Genomic DNA, 21,729 nt, shown 5'->3' on the forward strand with positions numbered 1-21,729 from the left:
CTTACCCTTACCCTTACCCTTACCCTTACCCTTACCCTTACCCTTACCCTTACCCTTACCCTTACCCTTACCCTTACCCTTACCCTTACCCTACCCTTACCCTTACCCTACCCTTACCCTTACCCTTTACCCTTACCCTTACCCTACCCTACCCTGCAACCCGGGGCTCTGCCCTGTGGCAACCCGGGGCTCTGCCCTGTGGCAACCCGGGGCTCTGCCCTGTGGCAACCCGGGGCTCTGCCCTGTGGCAACCCGGGGCTCTGCCCTGTGGCAACCCGGGGCTCTGCCCTGTGGCAACCCGGGGCTCTGCCCTGTGGCAACCCGGGGCTCTGCCCTGTGGCAACCCGGGGCTCTGCCCTGTGGCAACCCGGGGCTCTGCCCTGTGGCAACCCGGGGCTCTGCCCTGTGGCAACCCGGGGCTCTGCCCTGTGGCAACCCACATATTAATCATCAGGTAAACCTGATGATTAATATGTGGGTTGCTGATAAATTGGAGTTTAAATAGATATATTTTATTTCTATAATTCAATTCTTGAATAAATGATTGAAAATACAATACAAAATGTTTTAGTTTTGCATTTTGTCCAAACATTTTTGGCAAAGTAAACTTTGACGATTAAGATGGGATTGCTTTTAATTTCTATAAAATGGTGTTTTATATCTCAGGAATTCAATTCTTGATGAATTGGTTGAAGTTTAAAAAATATAAAAAAATTAATTTTGCATTATGGGCATGAGTTTTTATCTAAGAACAATGTAGTGAAGAATAATCATTTTACTATATTAGATAGAATTGATTACCTAGTTTTTAAAACAAAAACTTTGATTTACAGAGATCGAATTTTGTTAATTTACATGTGATTTTATATCGAATAACTAGTAACCCAGTATAACTCTAAAAATAAACCAAGTTACAAATAGAATAATTGATTCTATTATTGATTCAACTATTGATTGATTTATTTATTCATTTATTCATTAATTCATTGATTAAATAATGTATTCTTTCAATCTATTTAAATATTGATAAATACTTTTTTATTCATTTTTTTGAATTAATTCATTTATTAATCATAGATTCCAAAGTAAATGAATCATATCAAGTAGTATGAATCGAATAAATAAATATGATTGATTATTTTAAATCTGGAACTATATGTTTCATTCTTGATCACCACTATTTACAAATTGTCATTGATCTTTGGAGATCTGATCTAAATGTTATTGTTTCCATTTGTTGTAGTTGTAGTAGTTGTTGATATTTAATCTATCCTATTGAGTGACATCTTATTTCAGTATCTGTTATCTAAATTTATAATTTCCTAAATGATAATCAATAAATGTTTAGTAAATTAGTGCTTATCTTAATGTTAATCTATCTGTAGCTTTAAAGATTGTTGGTGTCGATAATTGTAATCCAAATGTAGATTATTCGAAACATTCGATCTATAGTGACCATATCTTCTTGTCAGATGATAGTGGCTGCATTGACTTTGATCAAAGTGTTGGTGTATACTTCACCTATTAGGTCAGCAAAGTAAGCTTTTGACAACAAGTTGTACTTGATGAATATCATTTTCCAATGCTCTGTTGAAATAAAATCTAAATATAAATTAACTTGACTCTCTATATGATTGTGGTATATTAGATAATTGCAGTAGATTTATAAATTTTAAAAATTATAAATATAAATACCTCAATAGCAATAAGAACACACTTCTTGTAATGTTGATGATCATACTACTAATTGGTTGTACTTGAAATGTATTACTCTTGCAATGGTGCTTTCACTCTGATAGTATCTTTAATCACGTTGATCCTTGTCATGTTTTAGCAAAGAGTCGACCACCGCTTTTGTCCGTATTTAACAGCATCTTCCAAAATAAGTATCTATCTTTGAGAGTATAGTCAATCTAATATCTAATCTTCATTCATCAGAACCAACCACCACTCAACTAATATATTGACATTGCTGTCAACAAACGATATCTAATCTAACGTTGCATACTCTGTATCTATTAATAAATTAAAATTAGTTTGTTAGTTTAGTTTAGTTTAGCATTATAGGAATGATCATTATCTCAATATTATCCTTCAATATGTATCTTTTTAGAACACAAAAAGTAAACTTGAAAGAGTGAGTGCAACAATATAATAGACTTACAATAATGAAATCATTGACTGAGCTTACATTTGAATTGAAATCTATAACTCATTACTTTCTTAAATAATTTATTATATTCTAAAGCTGTAACATCTTTTAAAATTATAAAATAAATAGATATTGATATTATTATTACTATTGATAACGATATCTTAAGAACTTTAAATAAAAGTAAAAAAAAAATAAAAAATATTGATCATAAACACTGAACATCAAAAGAATATTTTATTATTTTTAATTGTTATTTAGTTTCATATCATTTTAAATATACTTTATTAAACAAAAATTAGCATATTTTATATTGAGCTCTATTATTATGAAACTCTTGTCGATAATTTAAAAGGTTAGTTAACTTTTATTCTTATTTAATCTACACTATATCTTTACTGTTTCAATATAATATCGATTTAACTTGTTCATAGACAAAACAATATTAATCATGATTCATACAACTTGGATTACCAAATACACCAACATAATCTTATATCGACTATCTTAATCACAATTACACAATTATTAAAAGTAACATAACATAGAAACCTATACTTTGATTATACAATCCTATACACTAATGATTTCAAGTTACTGATTGTTTATCACGATTGTTCACACTTAATCAACAATGAAAATTGATTCTCAATTCAAATAGCTCATTTTTTTTGTTCATTTATTTATATAATTCGTTTAATCAATCATTCATTAGTTTTCCATTGACATATATTTATTTATTTATTCATAAGTCCTATTTATAATTTCAATAAATTAAATACTATACTATCATTTATTAATTGATTTACTAATATTTTTAAACTTTAATGATCTATAGATCAATAATATGTTAATCATACAAACAAATATTCAAGACATTTTTGAATTCTTTTGGAGGGATCTTTGAATAAGACATCTGCTCCACAGACCACACTTACTGTGCTTGAAGAACATATTCGATCTTGTTGGTACGAAAGTTGTCATCTTTTTCTGGTCCAGAGATGACAGGTTGGCGATCATGATCAATTAAATCATTGTAGAAACTCTTGAAAGTGATGCTATTCCTCTACTATCTACTTTTCAAACCTCAAATAAGAAGCATTGAACACCTCTGCAATTATTTGGTAAGTTTTGTTAAAATTATTTATTTATTATTTATTATAAATGAATAACTAACTAACTAGTTAAAAAGAGAATCGATTGATGAAATAACAATATTGATCATAATAATAATATAGGACTGATAATGTACAACCGATTTTAACTTTCAAGAAAGTTATGGTGCTGCACCATTTGAAGTAGATAGCCACCATATTCATTTTATATTCTAAATTATTTAATCATTAAAACCATCACAACACACCTATTTACTCATTCAAACGATCAATCAACATCGATTCATCTAATCTTTATGATTAATTCATTAATTTTTAGATCAACTAAATTGGAGGTGTCATATCAATTTGACAATGAGTGGTGATCACACCTATCGAACCAACATAGTGATAAGAAATCTGTTAAGGAGACTTACAGATCATTAGAAAGATTTATCGGATCAACATATTAAGAATATACAATTACAATAAATTCAAACTTCATCCGATATTTTGAAGAACACACCAATCTATTCAAACAAAAAAAACAATTTTACCTATCAAACTATTCAATAGTAATAATAACAATGTAAACAAAGAGAATTACAATTCAAATAAATAATTATAAATACACTATCTAAATAAGTTTTGTTTTTTATTTGAGAAAGTAGAGTTGTTGAAGGTATGTTTGTCTCGATAATTCAACATGTATGTTGTTTTGATAGTGATTGTCGATAAAGAGAACTTGAGTTGATGATGTTTTAGGGTATGATTTTGATTGTGACAGCAGTTCCTTTAATGCTAGGTGTGTTAGTTGTGGATACTTTTGTATTGTATAAAGAAAAAAAATAGAACTAAAATATTGGGATGATTAGAAATTGAAATTAGATGAGGGATTTGATCAAATTAATAGAATTCGAATTTTATTTATTTTTCTTTGCAATTTAAATTAAAGATTGTTTTTTTTTTTTTTGTTTTTTGGTTATCATACCTAGATTGTAATACAAAATAAATGATAAAATATCTATTACTATTAGTTTTTTCATTAAATGTTTTTCAGATCAGTTCTCAATTAGTTTTGGATCAAAATGTTGGTATGTATTGAATGCATGCATTTTTCTGTTGTTTTAATAGACAATCAACCGAACGGTTCGGTCAGTCAAAAATGTGTAGAGAATATCAAAATTAATAGAAATGTTTATATATATAACTAGTTGCTTCTATAAAATGGATAATGTATCAATATTCAATACCTTTGAATTCAAATGGATTTAATTGCAGTACTTTAGCAGAAGGTTATTACTTTGATCCTTTCATATGTTCACCTTCTCCAACTAATTCTTCCGAGGAGATTGTTACTCAATTGTTAGTATTAGAATGCTTTTTGAATTACATAAACACATAAAAATACTTATTGTTATTTCCAATATAGTTCACCCTAAGGAGTGAGCACACCATGAACAATACCAAACCCAGGACCTATCACCATACTTTATTTCCCAGATCTCGAAACATTGAAAATGAACAATATTCTCTTTTATCAATGATACAACCATTTCATTGTTTGAAATGTTTGATCAGCCAGAGAATAAAAAATTAAAGTATTCAGGTAAGCTATTCATCCATGTTATTAGTAATTTTAACATTGTAGATGATTAACCATATATAAATATAGCTTAGTTGTATTTGACAATCTAATAATGAAAGATGGTTTTCCAAAATATATTCCTTTCAATTCTTTGTAAGTCTAGTTTAATATAAAAGAAACCTTTTTTTTTTTTCAAGACCAAAAATATCTTATTAACAATATTGTATTTTTAGATTTTGTTCAGCTTGCTCTATTTCTCCATATGTTCCAAATTCAGCACTTACACATATGGGAGGTCTCACCTGTGATGGTGATTCAATTGTTGACTTTGATCAGAATTCCTTATACCCAAATCTATCTTCAATGTAACTATCTATTTTAATATCTATATTGTTAATCAATATTTTACTAATATCACCACCTAATTCAAAGATCTACATCTTGGAAACTAAGGAATTCGGAACCTTTTTCATTTAGAGAGGAGAATTTCCCAGTATTGATTATATTGTAAATATATTTATAAACACTATTTTTTAAAAAACTAGTGTAACTTATTCCTAATATTATTTAATACAGTAACAGTAAAATTTCATATATGGACAATAGTATAATTACTTTTGATACAAATTCCATACTTTATATCAATGTTTATCATCCTGCTCGTAACACCACTATTTCCTTAGGGAGAGCAGCCAATCTCATAGGATTGTAAGTGTATTTAAATTAAAATGTTAAAAATGACATTCATTTACGTTTTAGCTAACTCGAACATCTCATATTAGAATTCTTGAAGGAACAACTTTTTTGAACACAGATTTTACAGTTTATCCTCGTATGGACAGCATGTAAGAAGAATTTCAAATTTAAAATTTGTTACGATATCATATTTATTATTGATCATTATTATTATTTTCATTTTCTATAGAGATTTCCGTAACGTAAGAGGTAGCGTTGAAAAAGCAAAAAATTTACAAAAATTATTCCTCACCTATCAAAATCTTACTAGTTGGCCTCCAATTTCTTGGTTTTCAACCACCATGAATGTTCAAATGTAATATTTCGTAAAGTTTATTTAAATACTGCACAGTTCCATTCTAATCCATTTTATAAATATATATTAGAGATTTGAGTAATAATCTATTAGAAGGAAACATTCCAGACTATAGTAGTCTGTTTCTTGGAGAATTTAATATTAAAAACAACCCTGGTATTAATGGTAGTATTCCTGATTATATATGCCTAGTACAATTCATCAATTTCTTAAATACTTCCATAACAGAGGCACCAGATTGTATTTTCTGTGCATGGAGCAATCTACAATTACAATCCCTGATGCCTGCATCTCTTCATCTACCATTTTCATTTAACTGTGGTATATATCTTATTTTTATTTAAATATTTATATATTTGAGATAATTAATTCTTTTTTTTATTTTTTTTCTTAAAAAACAGTAATTCAATTTGACAAAACTAATTTCATATTTTTTGGTAACTTTTCTCCATATGCGCTTACTATCACTGGTAAAAATCTTGGCTTTAAAGCGCCTCCATCCACACATATGGTGAGGGCAAACACTGAATTTTTGTAAGTTGTGAAATCTTATCAATTGAATTTCCAATTCTTTATTCCTTTTATTTATTAATTAAATTTATATTTATTAAAGATATGCAGTAGACCATGTAAAGGCAGGAAATGTTACTCTAACGTTTAATAATAAAACACAAACATTTACATGGTATACAGATGGTAAGTTAACAGAATATAAAATATTAATAATTTTAACTGTTATTTCTAATCTTTTTTTATTTAAAATCAAATATAGTAACACAAATTAGTTATCCAAACTTTAATCCAGTCATGTTACCAAATGTGACTTATAATCTTGGAATTTTCGGTACTTTCGATACCACTTTGACTTATTCAGTTTCAGTTAATTTACAACTCTGCGAGAACATTCAAGTTCATAACAGTTCATACATTGATTGCCAAATAAATATTTTAATAGGAAAAAGTCAAGTAATCACACTGTCCAATCAATACCAAAATTTGACGATCTATTCAAATTACCAACCTGGTAAGTTTCTATCATAAATTAAATTGTACAGAATTTCGAAACAGTATTAATTAGAGTTAATTTTTCGATTATAGCGAATATTATAGTTACATCTTACTCACCTATTAATCGTAATGGTGGTGCATTCCACATCGATGGACACTTTGAATCAAACCCCAACATCACTGTCAGTGTTTACCTAGACTATAAAGAATGTAAAGATATAGTAAAAAGAAATTTAACCATCGATTGTAATGTCGCTGGTCCTCTGACAGTTGGATATGTACCTCTATTGGTTACTGTTGGCGATGGTTCATCTCTAACAACTGTTAAAGTTGGTAAGTTGTCATAATATAATAGCTTTTGTTTCAGGAATAATTTAATTTATTTTTTTTTTTCAAAGATGATGCTGTCATACCAAATGATTGTGGTGAAGCTGACAAATGTTCAGGTAATGGAGTTTGTTTAGAGAAAAAATGTAAATGCAATGAAGGATATGGTGGATATTACTGCGATCTCAAACTTGGAAAAGGTACGATTGTTACCAACTTGACGACACCTTCAGCTTCATTCGTTGCAGAGAATGTGCAGTTCGATTTCAACATCTATTCGATTCAGGAGGTTGACAGTTCAGACAATGTCGTAAAGGAGTTGAATGTTACCCAATGGAGATTTAGAAACGACACCGAAGGTGAAATCACCAATCTCTACTACTACCTCAATGTATCGTATCCCAATGTGACAACGATGATTCAATACTCGCCAAAAGAGAGAACCGTTGAATTCGCCGGAATCACATCGTATCTCCCACCGAATTCATTGAAGGTTTCGATCACTATTACCGGTTGGCTATTCCAATCAAATCTCAATGTCCTCCGGGTGGTATTCAACACTAAGATTGAAGATCAATTCGACGAGTGTGGAGATAAGCTCGATATATTTGGAACTGATATCAACAACGATTTGAAGTACCTGAGGATCACCAAGGACAAAACAGTTTTCTACGGTTCGTTCCTCGATAGAATCATGTCGGATGGCAAACCAACCGCCACTAGAAATCAAGTGATTAGCACCGACAAAGAGACAGGAATGACACTGATAGGAATTCAACTTCCACAGTGTTACAACTGTATTATCGACCCAAATTTTTCAGTGCTCGTTGAAAATGGAGGGGAATGTGGTAAATCACATCGCACACTAATCATAACAGTTTGTGTGGTTGGTGGTGCCGTTTTTCTAAGTTTAGCATTTCTCGGTGTTTGGTATATAAGAAGGAAAAGAGTGTTTACACATATCAAAGAGAAGCTAAAAGAAAAAAACGTAAAGCTTGGTAATTTATAATGTGTGAATATGTTTAATTATTTTTTAATTAAATTGGGTTTAAATTATTATTTTATAATTAAATATATGTTTTTGTAATCTTGATTCCGATTTGATTTTCTTCAAAGAACACCAACCAATTTCACCTATCAAACTATTCAATAGTAATAATAAATTTAAACAACAAGAATTACAGTATTTAGTGTATAAGAATTAAATAAATAATTATAAATAAACTATCAAAATAAGATTTTTTTATTTTTATTTGAGAAAGTAGAGTTGTTGAACGTATGTTTGTATTGATCATTATCGCCAACATGTATGTTGTTTTGATAGTAATTGTCGTTAAAGAACTTGAGTTGATGTTGTTGAAGTATGATTTTAATTGTAACAACAGTTCCTTTAATACTAGTTCTGGGTGTGTATTTATTTTGGATACTTTTGTATTGTATAAAGATCGAAACGTGGGAAAGAGCTGTTGTTGTTGTTAATTTATGCATAAAATTGATTATTAAATTCTATCGTTTGATATATTATTATTTGTTGTTTTTTAAAATTGATTATTTAATTCTATAATTATTTTAATTAACTCTATACAATTTACATACCTGAGTGCACAAATAGATACCTAGTTCTTAGGTCTTGCTTTTGGTGTTGAAACGATATTAATATGATAGTGAATGTTGGCGGTAGAATTGGAACTCGTGCTTGTTGACATGGCAAAACGTTGGGTTGTGCTGGTTACATCTTTCTCTTGCAACATCTGAAGTGCTTTCACTCTGATAGTATTGTTGTATTTTACAGAAGTTTCGATACAAGTACCTCTGAGAGTATAGTCAATCTAATATCAGCAAAATCATAACCACTCATCGAATCGATAACAAACAATATCTAAGATTCACTGTCAACAATCTAATAGTAGGTGATCTCTGAATCTAAATGCCATTTATTACGTAAATCCATTTATAAATATTCTATAATTATTTTAATAACCAAATATTAAAAATAGGTTGTTAGTATTTAGTAAAGATAAGCTTTATGAGAATGATCATTATCAATATTACTCTTCAATATGTATCTTTTCAGAAAAATAAATAAGTAAACTTGAAGAGTGATAATAAATTACATTTGCTTCTAATTCATTATATTCTTAAAATAATTGATAAATTAAAAAAAGTAGTAACATCTTGCAAAATGATATTGATATTATTACTATTAATGATGATATGTTTTTAGATACAAAAAAAAAAAAATTGTTTTTGAGCATCTAAAGAAACATTAAATCATTCATTTATTAATTTTTTTATGTAATAATTGATAGATTCATTCATAAATTCATTTTTCTTTAGATTGATTCGCTAAAATCTATTGTATAAATCATAATATTTATTCAACAAGTACTTTCTTAAAGTGAATTTACAAACAGACACAACCTTTGAGACTAATAAAAACAAATTATTAATAAAATCTTTGTTTTTTTTTTAAAATTTAACAATTAGTATAAAACATTATCTATTTCTTTTTTATTATTTTTTTTTTACAAATATGTATTCGTCTCTATAAAAATATCATTATTGAAATCATGAGTTTCTGATTTCCTGGGAATACTTCTATTCATTATATAGTTATTATTTTTATTAATATTTGGATTTGAGTTATTAATTTGATTAGGACAACTACTATTGTTGCTATTTATGTTTCCATCGGACTTTGAAGTATCATATTCTTTAAATAATGGTGGGTAATAATTTACTTGGCTGGTCCATCTTGGAATCTTTTTGGGAATAACTTTGCTATTTTGGTTATTGTTTAAATCTTTATTATTTTCCATTTTATTTTTGATAAATAAAGATTTATTTATTTTCCGAATGTTAATTATTAATTTACTGAGATATTTGAAATCATTTATCTTTGTCTTTATATAAAAATTAATTAAAAATTATTTTTTTTTAATTTGTAAAATTAATTTGATTCACTAAAAACAAATAATTTTGGACACACTCTATGATTGTAGGTAAGTAATATTATTTGTCTTTAAAAAAGTAATATTTTTCTATAAATGGAGATAGTGGTGGGGTTAATTTTATTTTTTCAAATATTGATCATCTCAAACAGTTAATAGTATTGAACAATTCTGAGTATCATCATACTCTTGGTTACATGTTCTCGTTAAACCAAATCCACAAATCATTAAAAAACAAACATGTTGTTAAAAAGTAATAAACACTCAACATATATGATTTTATTTAAATGAATCCAATAATAACTTTACATATGTGTGATTAAATCTAGATATGATATGTTCATATTTGTATTTACGTGAATAGCATTATTATTATTGATAAAAGTTTGATACTAGCTGAATATATTTTTTTTTATTGTAACTTTTCTTTAATTGTATTTAAGAAAGATTGAATATTGGATTGTGGTACAATCATAATTAAACCTTTTCTGTTCATACTGCATTCTAAAGTCCATCTGGCACCGTTTCCGTATTCGTAGGGAATGTCGAATGTACTCCATGCTGATGCGTATTGTCTGAGGTATTCATCCTCTGGCTTTAAGTAATAGAGATCACCTTGTTTGAGCTCTGAAGAAGTTGATGTTTCTTTTTTTCACTTTGATTTGTTTTTTGAAGTTTCTTTGGTTGTTGTTCTGGCATCTTTCTCTGCTGTTTCAATTTGTTTGCTTCTTTCTCATCGATTACTTCATCTGTCGATTCTCCACTGACAACTCCAAACGTTGTCAAGAATAAATAGTTATTGAATTTGAATTCATTAATTTTAGATTCCTTGATTATCAAATTGTTAATAACAATGTTTTAATGTAATTAATAAAGAGTTTAAGGATACATTACAACTAATAATTCTAAATCCCAATGTAAGAATTGATGTAACGGTTGTACAAGTTGAGGTGGTATATTGAGGAATCGTTCGCTAAAGAACAAACCTAATTGATTCTTTTTGGAGTTTGAGAGTAGATCACCAAGTATAGCCGACATTTGCTTGTGCTTAGGGAATTGTTTGGCATCGATATATTGTGATTCTGGTTGTTTAGACTTGAGCTCTAGGTATTCTGTGTAACCTTGAATGGCATCACTCGATTTATAACTGTTGTGATTTAAAACCGATGCGAATCCATATGGGTCATCATTGTGTTCCACACGAATGGCACGACCAAAGTTTGATTGCTTACATTGCTCCAATATTAAATCTGTAATTTCACCTGCACTAAACTTGGTGTCCGATGTCCATGGTACCAACTTGGTCATCATATTCTTTATTGAATGATAATCATTATCTTGAACTGTTGAAATATCAAATTCTACATTAATCTATTATTATAAAAAGAGTTGGGTATTGTTTAAAAATTAGTAGCTATTAGAGGCATAGATTCGAATTAAAACATACTTCGTTAAAATCATCTGAATCATCATCGTCATCACTTGTATTCTCAGAATCATCTTCATATTCATCTTCACTGTTACTATCTTCACTATATTGTATATTATAAATGTTTTCATCACTATCGCTGTCACTATCAACTTGCTCTTGTACTGGTTTCTTTCTTTTCTTATTTTCTACTATCTTTTCATTTGATTTTTGTGTATTGTTAGTTGTTTTGGTAGATGTTTTTGTTGCTTTACTAGTTTCTTTGATTGATTGATTTATATTCTTTTCTTTTTTGGCAATTGGTTTGTTTGTTGTTGTAGTAGTAGTGGTTTTAGGTTTTGTAGATGCTGATGCTGCTGTTGTTGATGATGTTGTTGTCTTTTTCAATTCTTGTGTTTGTTTTCTTTCAGTAGGTTTTTCTTTAGTTGTAACTTTCTTCTTTTCATTTAAAACATTGCTCTTTTTCTCAACAACTTGCTTTTCTTTATTGTTTGGTTTATTCTTTGTTGACATTGTTAACAATTTGGATTATTAAAAATAAAGATTTACTTTCGTTCGTTTTTTGTTTGGATGTGATTTATTCTCTTGAGAAACAAAAAAAAAAGTTAATTTTGTGCTTTTCATTTTTTATAAAAAAAATTTCATTGTTACTCTATTTTCGAAAGAAAAATGAAAATCACTTACATCTTTCGATGAACCATTTCATTTCGGGGAGATCTATTCAATCATCCTCCGGGTTGTCCTTTTTGAATGGACACAATAAAGTTGGACGGGCTTTACCTTTTAAATATGCTTCGGCAATAGTAACGATATTCAAACAGGCATTGAAATCACGGTTGATGTAATACTTTGTCTCTCCATCCAAATAGTATTTGATAACATAAGAATTAGGATCATCCGGAGGAGCTTTGACTTTGGCGGCTTTATACACTTCTTTTCGTTTGGCATCTGACTTTTCTTTAACATGTGTAAAAAAAAATTAAACAATTTATAAAATTTTTTTGTATTCCACTGAGATTTTCTTCTATTAGATATAATTCAAATATCAACTTGGTTCACAGGGTGTCAAACAAACAACCAATACCTGCTAAAAATTTATATTTTATTTAAATTTTGAAATGGTTTATCAATAATTTGGTTATTCTTCATCTTCACCAATTAGAATGTCATTATAAGAGAATGGTTTGAACAAAACACCAGTTCCTGCAAAAAACTATTATTAAATAATAATCAAAAATGTTAGTAATCTATGAATACTCTTTGAAATCAAATAACTCTTATTACCTTATTATTGAACTCTACCCAATGTAAACTAGTTTGTAGATTAAAACGGTTAGTAATCTATCAATAACTCTTTTAAAACAAATTAATTACTTACCGAAGTGCATGAAGGAATGCGGATAGTGTTTCCATCATAAGTAAAACTCCTATAGTAGCACCCAACCATGCGCCAAATGCGATGAATGCCAAGAACGGACCAGAGTAGATACCAGCTGTTAGAATACGATTCCAGAATACAGTGGACAACTCAGAGTGAGCAAGTGAGAGTGCCCATAAACGAAGATAGGAAGCTGTGTTGGAGATAGCACCAAGTACAAACTCAATGGTATGGATTACTTGATGAACGAATACATCACTCATTTCAAAGCGATCACCATGGTGTCCATCGGCTTCGAGTGCCTCCTCTTCAAACTCTCCTGCTTCTTCTTCACCACTTTCACCGCCACCACCACCTTGTAAGTGGTATCCATGGGACTTTGCTTCCATCTCCTTCTCGTAGAGCTTTTTCATGAGAAGCGGTTTGGGGATGAGCATAACAGGAACGGATATGAATGCTAGAATCAAGAGAATGGTCTGCACACCTTGCTGTCCAGAGTAGATAGGCGTTTTGATGGATCCTGGCGACAAGAACATATCGATAATGGTTGGGAGAATATAGTCATCGTATGGAGATCCCCACTTTAGCAGGATCAAGAAGCACATATATCCAAAGATGGACCAGAGGAAGACTACTTGAGGAATGAATTGAGTAAAGATGTTGATCCATTTCATTGGACCTTTCATGTTCAAGTAGTTCATCAGTGAAAAGACAATACCAACAGTCATTTGAATGACACCAAACAACACGGATATCTTCATTTTGAAGGAATTATAGTATTCCAGTTCGTTGGGTGCACCTTTCCAGACTGGATCCACTCCGAATGGATATGTTTGATTCTGGAAAACCATGTGTTTTCCATTTTGCTTCCAGCTTGTTCCAAAGATGTCCATCGGAATTGCAAAACACTCATTGTAGATGAAACCGACATAAATAGAAAAGAGCCCCATCAAGAAGAGTACATATCGACCATCGAAAGGCATTTGAACGAGTTCATTCAATTTCTTTCCACTGAGATTCTTTTCCATCTTTATAAAGGCGACTGCAACGGCAAGTAGCATCAGTCCGTGACCGACATCACCAAACATCAGCGCAAACAAGAACGGGAATGTGATGATGGTCATCACAGCTGGATTGACTTCACGGTACTTTGCAACACCATAGGCATTAACTATCTGTTGGAATGCCGACACATACTTGTTGGTTTCGAAATGAGTTGGTGGTTCTTCGTTGGGACGAATCACACTGAGAACAGACGGCACCATGACACCACTCTTTGTAGTTCCAGCACGTAGCGCAACTTGGATCTCTTCGATTCCGGTCTTTGGACACCAACCTCTGCCAATCAAACACTTCCTACCTACATCATAATCAAACTTGTTCATCGAATGGTAAATCGATTTCTCCTTTAGAACCTTTCTCTTCCAGCCTACGATCTTCTCGACAATATTGATAAGCAACTGTTTTCTGTGCTCTCTTGATCTCTCGATTACAATATTCAAATCCATAATTCTTCCCATGATCTTTTCTAATAATCTCGTACGACCATAAGATGAATCTGGACACTCATATAGATTTGCTTCAAACGATAAACAAATCTTTTTAATTTTATCTTCTAATCTTTCACCTTGAAAGAATACAATAAATACTGTTTTATTAACTTCATCACCCTTTTTATATATTAATAAATAAATAGATTTAATTTAAAGTTTGTTTTTTTTTTTTTCTTTTTACATACAGTTTTTGGATCAATGATTGGTTCATCAATGATTGAATCTTTTGAAAAGTTATTTCCTCTTGTTGCTCTCCACAATACCCTTTGGAATTGTGGAATTCTATCGGTATTCATAACACCTGTTACAAAACTTAGTTTTACACCTTGCTTTTGGACTTCGACTAGTGTGTCCTCTTGGAGTAGTGGACTCTTGGCAGAGTGATCTTTTCTCTCAGAGTCATCGTTAAGGTTTTGCTCCTGGAAAAATATGGCATCTTTGGTCAAGACATGCTGGATCTCTATCAATTCGTTGTAGTTTCTCTGTAGTGACTCTGCATTGATATTGATCTGTTTCAATTCGTTTTCTAGCTCTTCGAGACGAGTTTCCAATTCGTTGAAACCCAAGTCCATCTCGGTCATTTGCAGCACATCGTAACTGAATAGGTCGACACCACTGTACATGTTTCTCTCGAGTATTGCGGCAAGCTTCTTGTCCTTGAAGATCTCATTTTCGAGAAAGTTTATCTTTCTCTCCATGTTTACACATCGATTGACCTCATTGACAAAATAACGCTGAAACATACTGACATGTGGATTCTGGTCTACAAACTCTATAATTCCAAGTCGTCCCAATTCATCTATTGTTGGATGAGCTGCTTCTATCTGAATAAACAATTGCACCATCTGCATTGGAGTTGATCTCCACAGAGGTGTATGAATATATTCCATAGACAAATTTCTTTTCTAATTTTCAACAACAAACTAATATATAAAAATAAAAATAAAATACTAAAAAAAAAAAAAAATTTATATATTTATAAAGATATCTTTATCTTGATGAAATAAAAGAAAAAGGTTGATAACAAATATATTGGTAGTATGAATTGATTTTGTTTACAATAAAAAAATTTTTTAAACCAACCAGGTTGAGTTATATATTAAAATTTTAATAATTAAATTTAAAATAAATTTGTGTGTGTGAAAAGAGGTGGCGAGTTTTGGTGTGAAAGTGGGGGAAAAAAAAAGAAAAAAATAAAATTAAATGAAAATTAAACAAAATTAAATAAACATAACAGTGAAGTTGCAAAAGATTCAAAGTGAGGTTTCGTCAAAGAACTTTAACAGCTTCAATGATAAATGAAAATAGAGAAAAATAATATCTTTTATTGTTATACAACTTTTGAATCGCGAATTAACTTGTTTCATTGTTTATTTTTTTATTTTATTTTTTAAATTTTTGCATGATACCGCCAACAAGGAATATCTCGATTAATTAGTAGTTTTGTGTAATAACAAATAAATTTATTTAATGTATAAAATAACTATAATAACAGCATTATTTTTATTGTCAACGGCATATCTGCTCACAAAGAGACATCTTCAAAAGAGTATCTGTAAAACACAATATCTAATATTAGTGTTGCGGTTGCTTATTACATTTGTATTTTTCTTTTATGTAGATCGCAATGACATCATGGGAAGTATTCATCTCTATCAACGATACTCTCTGATTTCATTTCTTTCGACCATAGCAATACTATTATCGATTTACAATATCACTGGATTAGAATATAAATCTTCAACCAACAACATCAATGCAAATAATATTAAATCGAATCATTTAATAAACAATACAAGTACATCAACTTCCAACATCAAGGAAGAAAGTGAAAATAATAATAATATAAATTCTCATGCAACGACAACACAAAACAATGTAAGTTTACAAGCTCAAATAAGACAGATCTTCTCTGGCAAAAGAGTAGTATTCGCCGAATTGTTGGCTCTTGTTTGGGTCTACAGTGTATTATTACTTTTGGTACCTTTAGACTCAACAACAACAACAACAACAACAACTTCAGATAAAGATCTGAGTATTCGTAAGAGAGTTATCTATGGTTTACTCTCGGTCACTTCTTTCGGATACTTGATGCTTAATGTTAGAATGAGAACAGCAAATCTGAGAGTACCGCCCCACAAGTTTGACCAATGGGTCATTCAGCTGCTTACACGCTCCATAGATCATCTCATCCATATTTCATCGATACTCTACTGCGCTCTCACATTAATGGTCGTTCTCAATCGGACATCCAACTCTATACCATATAGTTACAACTACATTTTCATCTACCTGCTCGAAGTCATCTCTAACAGCTCTTTTTGTATTTACCAATTAAAGATTATCACACAGTTGGCTACCGGATCAGAGAGCACTCCTTCACACAAACAGTTTCCAAGCTTCAAAACTGCGCCTCCTTCACCTTCTCTCCTAAAGAAAAAACAAAATTAAACATTATAATAAAGAAATATTATGCCATTATAAGCTTGAAATTAATTTGTTCATATTCATATATTTTTAATTTGATTTTGTTATTAAATATCAAAACAATTGAAAAGATCATCTATAATATTTAAATCGTTTGACGTTGTGAATCTGATACCAATCAAAATAAATTCTTCATGGATGGGTCAAATCTTTCACGGGGTGTTAACTCAATACTAATTCGACGTAGGGCTCATTTTTTCCTTTTTTTTTAAATGGTCGATTATTCAATTTTTATTATTACATTATTTATTTTATTACCTTAATTCATTTGTGCTACTTAACTTGCTGCTTCACTACGATTAGTAGCTCTTGTACAGAACCCAACTTAGTTGGCCTCGCTTTTAGTAAGAAACTCACGCTATTGCTTGACCTCATCTTATTAAGAGTAATGTGCTATCGATCAGAAATGCAACAACATGTTAAGCCTAGCAAAAGTGATTTAGGATCTACTTAACCAGATATTTAGTTTATAATATGAATTAATAGACAACAATTCTGATCAATCTAAATTAGATAAACCAGTATCCAAAAAATCAACAGATAATCCATTTACATATTATTCAAATAAGTTTAATATCAACCCACGTTGGGTTTCAATTAGCATAATCATACCAAAAAGTTCCAAAATTTTCTTTAATTGTATTGTAAGTCATACATAGTTTGTAATAACTATAAATAATAATTAAATTAGTCAATCTAATAATTAAAATTTAACTTTTCTATAGAAAAGACCTATCGACCAAATTGACAGTTTGAAATTAACCAATCTTTGTGAACAACTCATCAACAGCCTTGCTTTCCCAGCAATAACAACAAATTACAAATATACAATCACCTTCTCAATCATCTACACTATCCTCTTCATCACATTACACTCATCGAATAACTATATAGTCAGAGCACCACCCAGTAAATAACTTATATAAATATATATTAACATTATCTAATGATATTCATTATTATTATTATCGTCAACAATAGTAGAACCAATCTCGGCACTTCTCAAAAATAATACCACTAGTGGTACAATATATCATCGCTTTATCCGATATTAGCAGAAGCCAGGAAGTTATCATCAGTTCAGCTCAATTATCAACACAACAAAACAACAACCAAATCAATATCAATTCAATTTCTTTTGTTAATAATAATATAGATAAGATCAATGACCTTCAGACCAAGCTCAATCAGTCAGAGACTAACATCAATGACCTTAAAACCAAGCTCAACCAGTCAGAGACTAACGCCAATGACCTTCAGACCAAGCTCAACCAGTCAGAGATTGAGATCAATCGATTACAATCAATTATTATGGATATGGTGCAACATTATATAGATAAGAGAGAACAATCTGACCGGGGCCCCTAGAGGAATACAAGATGAAATGTAGATTATTAGAATGTGAAATTGCCAATCACCAAAAGACTCTCGATGTATACCGTACCGATTATGACCAATTAAAAAAAATGATCGAAACAGAAGAGCTCTATCATCGAAAACACCAAGCAAATAAGCAGATGTTCGATAACCTCATCGATAAACAATCATTTGATGGTTTTATAAGAGATAAGCTACTGGTTGACAGGACTTCGAAATCTAGTGACCCAATTGTTCAAGCGATAAACAATTTGTTTAATTTTGGAAAATCAAACGAATTAAAGTCTACATGGCTCATTCCTCTAGGTGTCGTAGGAGAAGAAACAGTGAAACAAATAGCCTACCAAATCTTTCCGAGAAACTCCTCTGTACCACCTTGCATAGTGGAAAGCAGTAAGTGGAAATCCGGCATAGAGCCTCCCTGATGTACAGAAACTTTTTTGTCTCTTTGCTTGGCGCAATCAAAACTTCAAAATCAACTTATACCCAACTTCTTCAACGATACCTAAAGAACTCTACACCAACCTCTCTAAATGATGGCAATTCAAAGAGTCAATCCACATGAACTGATGATACCGCTCCAATCCACATCCAACAGTGATGCCACCCCAAAGAAAAGAGGCAGACCTCCAAAGAGTAAACCCACACCCGTCAATGAGGGATAAAGGATGAAAATAAATTTTTAATTAAATTTTAATTGTTTTTTTTCCCCCTTGCAAAATCTGAAAAAAAATTTCAAATTAAAATAACAATTTGTGGGGTCATTTGAATAGTTTTCAATTAGGCACCCAACATTGCTTCCCAAAATAATCACAGATTTTTTTTTCTTTTAAACTTTTTTAAAAAAATTACAAAAATGCGGAGTGAGAATATGGGGAGTGTATGATCATTCAAGAGATTCGATAAATAGCCGACTGATCTATCCTGACATCAATTCCAAAAATTAATGATTTAATTTATTTTTAAATTTTGCAGAATTTGATAATGTTTCAAATGATATCTATCAACATCAAAATAAAATACATATTTTTTAAAAATATTTTTCAATTTTTTTTTACAATGATTTAAATCTAATAAAGTGTATATTTTTAAACCGAATAGCAATAATAAACAAAACAAAGTAATAAATAAAAAAAGTTGGAAAAAAAAAAAAAAAAAAAAAAAACTTAAAAATGAAGTTAAAAATATCATTATTATTATTATTGTTTTCCATCTGTTGCAATTGTTTCGATTTCAATGGCAGATGTGAATATATTGACCCTAAATCACCTTGTAATGGTAAATATAAATTATACTGGAATTTAACATGACCTGGCTAAGATTTACTTTATTTTCATATCAAGGTACAATTCCAAAAGATACACAAATTTACTTGAATAGTAGTCAGACACAAGAACAATTGAGTCAATATGCACTCGAATCTTTAAACGGTATCAAATTGACAGCCAATGATGACTGTATAAAAAATGCATCAATAGTAATTTGTTCAATTGTAAGAAAACGATTTTATAACTCTTCAATTCATTTTTTTTAACCATTTAAATATTTTATAGTTTTATAAACCTTGTAATTTATTTAATGAATCTTCTCTTAATGTAACATTTCCATCTTTGCCGTGCCAATCAATTTGTCAAAAAGCAGAGGTTGCTTGTGTAGATTTCCTATCACTATTTCCTATATCATGTAAAGATCAAACCGATGGTGTTCCTGATTTTCCAAATTCAACTACAACCTACCCTCTCACACCAACCTCCACACAAACCATAGACATCACATGTAACAATGCTTATGTATCAAATTCGAGTATGTATAAACAACAAGTCATTAAAAAAAAATCATATTGTTAATAAATCCATTTTTTAGATTATACATTTTGTTTAGAACCATTGATTTATGTTGATGAAGAAATGGAAAAGGATCCACTATACTACACAGTCATTGGAAAGTGTGCTCTTCCATGTCCATTTGAAATATTCTCTGAATCCGCAGAGGATGCAATTTATTATCTCCAAACAGTTTTAGTTTCCTTTAGTTTTGTTGGTTCAGTCTTTCTAATAGTTTTCTATGGAATATTACCTAATGAAATTATTATTAAATTTGAAATTATTCTTTCATTTGCAATTTCAACTATATTTTTAGAAATATCATATTTCTTTGTAGTAAGTAGATCAAACTTTTATTTTAAAATATATCTCTATCTAACTTAATAATAGGATAAAAGAAAAGAAAACTTTTGTGATGGAAACCGATATATTAGATCAAAAGATGCTGTATGTGTATTCAATGGGTTATTCTTTCAATTTGGGGGTCTATCAATGATTTTCTGGTGGACTACTATTTGTTATGATTATTTCCTCTCTATTCGAATGGAAAAATTCAAACATTTCAAATATTTTAGAATTATCATTTGGTCGGTCTCTATATTGTTTACTTTTATCCCACTCATTGGTAAACAATATGCTGCGACACCTGCCACTTCAGGATGTTGGATTAATGGTGATAATTCAGATACCTGGCAATATATCTTTTTCTTTGGTAAGTTAACAATATATTTATTGATATAGCTTCAATTATTAATTGATATTCCTATTTTAGTACCATCATGGATTTGTTTAATTCTTATTTTATTTTTTACTATTTATTCAATTACAAAGATTTACTCTATTTATAAGATTTTACATGATAAAAAAGTTATTATATATACAGTAAGTGGTCTAATTTATCTTTTTATTATTCAAAGTCTAATCAAACTTTATTATAGATTAAACAAATATTTGTAATGGTATGGGTACTTTTCAATTTTAGTTTTGTTACAGCATTCAAGTTTTATATTAGTGCCAAAAAGGATACCTATTTTGATGCAGTTAGGGATTGGGTACAATGTATTGCCAAAGATGGAGATGACAATTGTCGTCTAAAAATTGATGACTATCAGTTTAGATTACTACAGATTATCACAACTTGTGATGCTGGAATCATTGGTTTTATTGCATTTGGTATTGAGCCAAGTAATCTCATTACACTAAGAACCTCAAGAATTGCAAGAAGATTATTTAACATGATCAATGTTTCTTTCAGTTCAGAAGATACCCTTTCCGATCCATCTAGTGCTGCTTCACAAAGAAAAAGTACAATCCAAATGAAAAAGACTTCCGGAAGCAGTATATTCCTTAGCAATAACAGTTCCTCCTCATCCTCGACAACAATAACCACTACCGGCTCAGTTGTTAGCAATGAAACACTCACACCGTCACTCGAATCGGAACCATCCACGACAACGCCACCTCAACAACCATAAAATACAAAAAAAACAACCCACTGATTCATTATTTTG

At 30.3% G+C, this 21,729-nt stretch overlaps 7 protein-coding genes across 7 annotated transcripts; 3 read left to right on the forward strand and 4 right to left on the reverse strand.

Annotated features, from left to right (window-relative positions):
• Positions 1 to 1,989: 1,989 nt before the first annotated feature.
• Positions 1,990 to 3,471, reverse strand: PPL_11739 (uncharacterized protein; the record flags this gene model as incomplete). Its single annotated transcript, XM_020582488.1, has 5 exons — positions 1,990 to 2,015; positions 2,192 to 2,257; positions 2,962 to 2,984; positions 3,091 to 3,218; positions 3,418 to 3,471. 5 exons carry the CDS (start codon positions 3,469 to 3,471, stop codon positions 1,990 to 1,992), a joined length of 297 nt encoding a protein of 98 aa, XP_020426842.1.
• Positions 3,472 to 3,930: 459 nt separating this feature from the next.
• Positions 3,931 to 8,566, forward strand: PPL_11740 (uncharacterized protein; the record flags this gene model as incomplete). Its single annotated transcript, XM_020582489.1, has 17 exons — positions 3,931 to 3,954; positions 4,307 to 4,340; positions 4,461 to 4,611; positions 4,922 to 4,987; positions 5,068 to 5,199; positions 5,312 to 5,341; positions 5,411 to 5,542; positions 5,760 to 5,885; positions 5,956 to 6,125; positions 6,287 to 6,419; positions 6,499 to 6,581; positions 6,658 to 6,851; positions 6,941 to 7,226; positions 7,292 to 8,068; positions 8,337 to 8,403; positions 8,483 to 8,527; positions 8,560 to 8,566. The coding sequence occupies 17 exons, from the start codon at positions 3,931 to 3,933 to the stop codon at positions 8,564 to 8,566; spliced, it is 2,457 nt and encodes an 818-aa protein (XP_020426843.1).
• Positions 8,567 to 8,772: 206 nt separating this feature from the next.
• On the reverse strand, positions 8,773 to 10,039 carry PPL_11741 (uncharacterized protein; the record flags this gene model as incomplete). Its single annotated transcript, XM_020582490.1, has 4 exons — positions 8,773 to 8,778; positions 8,855 to 9,049; positions 9,335 to 9,357; positions 9,817 to 10,039. 4 exons carry the CDS (start codon positions 10,037 to 10,039, stop codon positions 8,773 to 8,775), a joined length of 447 nt encoding a protein of 148 aa, XP_020426844.1.
• Positions 10,040 to 10,583: 544 nt separating this feature from the next.
• PPL_11742 (BCIP domain-containing protein) lies at positions 10,584 to 12,113 on the reverse strand (the record flags this gene model as incomplete). Its single annotated transcript, XM_020582491.1, has 4 exons — positions 10,584 to 10,762; positions 10,828 to 10,999; positions 11,066 to 11,542; positions 11,619 to 12,113. The coding sequence occupies 4 exons, from the start codon at positions 12,111 to 12,113 to the stop codon at positions 10,584 to 10,586; spliced, it is 1,323 nt and encodes a 440-aa protein (XP_020426845.1).
• A 208-nt stretch (positions 12,114 to 12,321) lies between these two features.
• On the reverse strand, positions 12,322 to 15,898 carry PPL_11743 (V-type ATPase subunit a family protein; the record flags this gene model as incomplete). Its single annotated transcript, XM_020582492.1, has 5 exons — positions 12,322 to 12,552; positions 12,885 to 12,912; positions 12,979 to 14,648; positions 14,717 to 15,355; positions 15,890 to 15,898. The coding sequence occupies 5 exons, from the start codon at positions 15,896 to 15,898 to the stop codon at positions 12,322 to 12,324; spliced, it is 2,577 nt and encodes an 858-aa protein (XP_020426846.1).
• Positions 15,899 to 16,001: 103 nt separating this feature from the next.
• Positions 16,002 to 17,935, forward strand: PPL_11744 (uncharacterized protein; the record flags this gene model as incomplete). Its single annotated transcript, XM_020582493.1, has 3 exons — positions 16,002 to 16,086; positions 16,225 to 16,672; positions 17,749 to 17,935. The coding sequence occupies 3 exons, from the start codon at positions 16,002 to 16,004 to the stop codon at positions 17,933 to 17,935; spliced, it is 720 nt and encodes a 239-aa protein (XP_020426847.1).
• Positions 17,936 to 18,397: 462 nt separating this feature from the next.
• fscC (G-protein-coupled receptor family protein) lies at positions 18,398 to 21,693 on the forward strand (the record flags this gene model as incomplete). The annotated part of the gene is made up of 7 exons (XM_020582494.1): positions 18,398 to 18,788; positions 19,739 to 19,887; positions 19,949 to 20,198; positions 20,259 to 20,554; positions 20,609 to 20,930; positions 20,991 to 21,100; positions 21,157 to 21,693. 7 exons carry the CDS (start codon positions 18,398 to 18,400, stop codon positions 21,691 to 21,693), a joined length of 2,055 nt encoding a protein of 684 aa, XP_020426848.1.
• Positions 21,694 to 21,729: the final 36 nt, after the last annotated feature.

This window comes from Heterostelium album (genome assembly GCF_000004825.1).
Source record: "Heterostelium album PN500 unplaced genomic scaffold PPL_contig26, whole genome shotgun sequence".
NCBI lineage: Eukaryota > Evosea > Eumycetozoa > Acytosteliales > Acytosteliaceae > Heterostelium > Heterostelium album.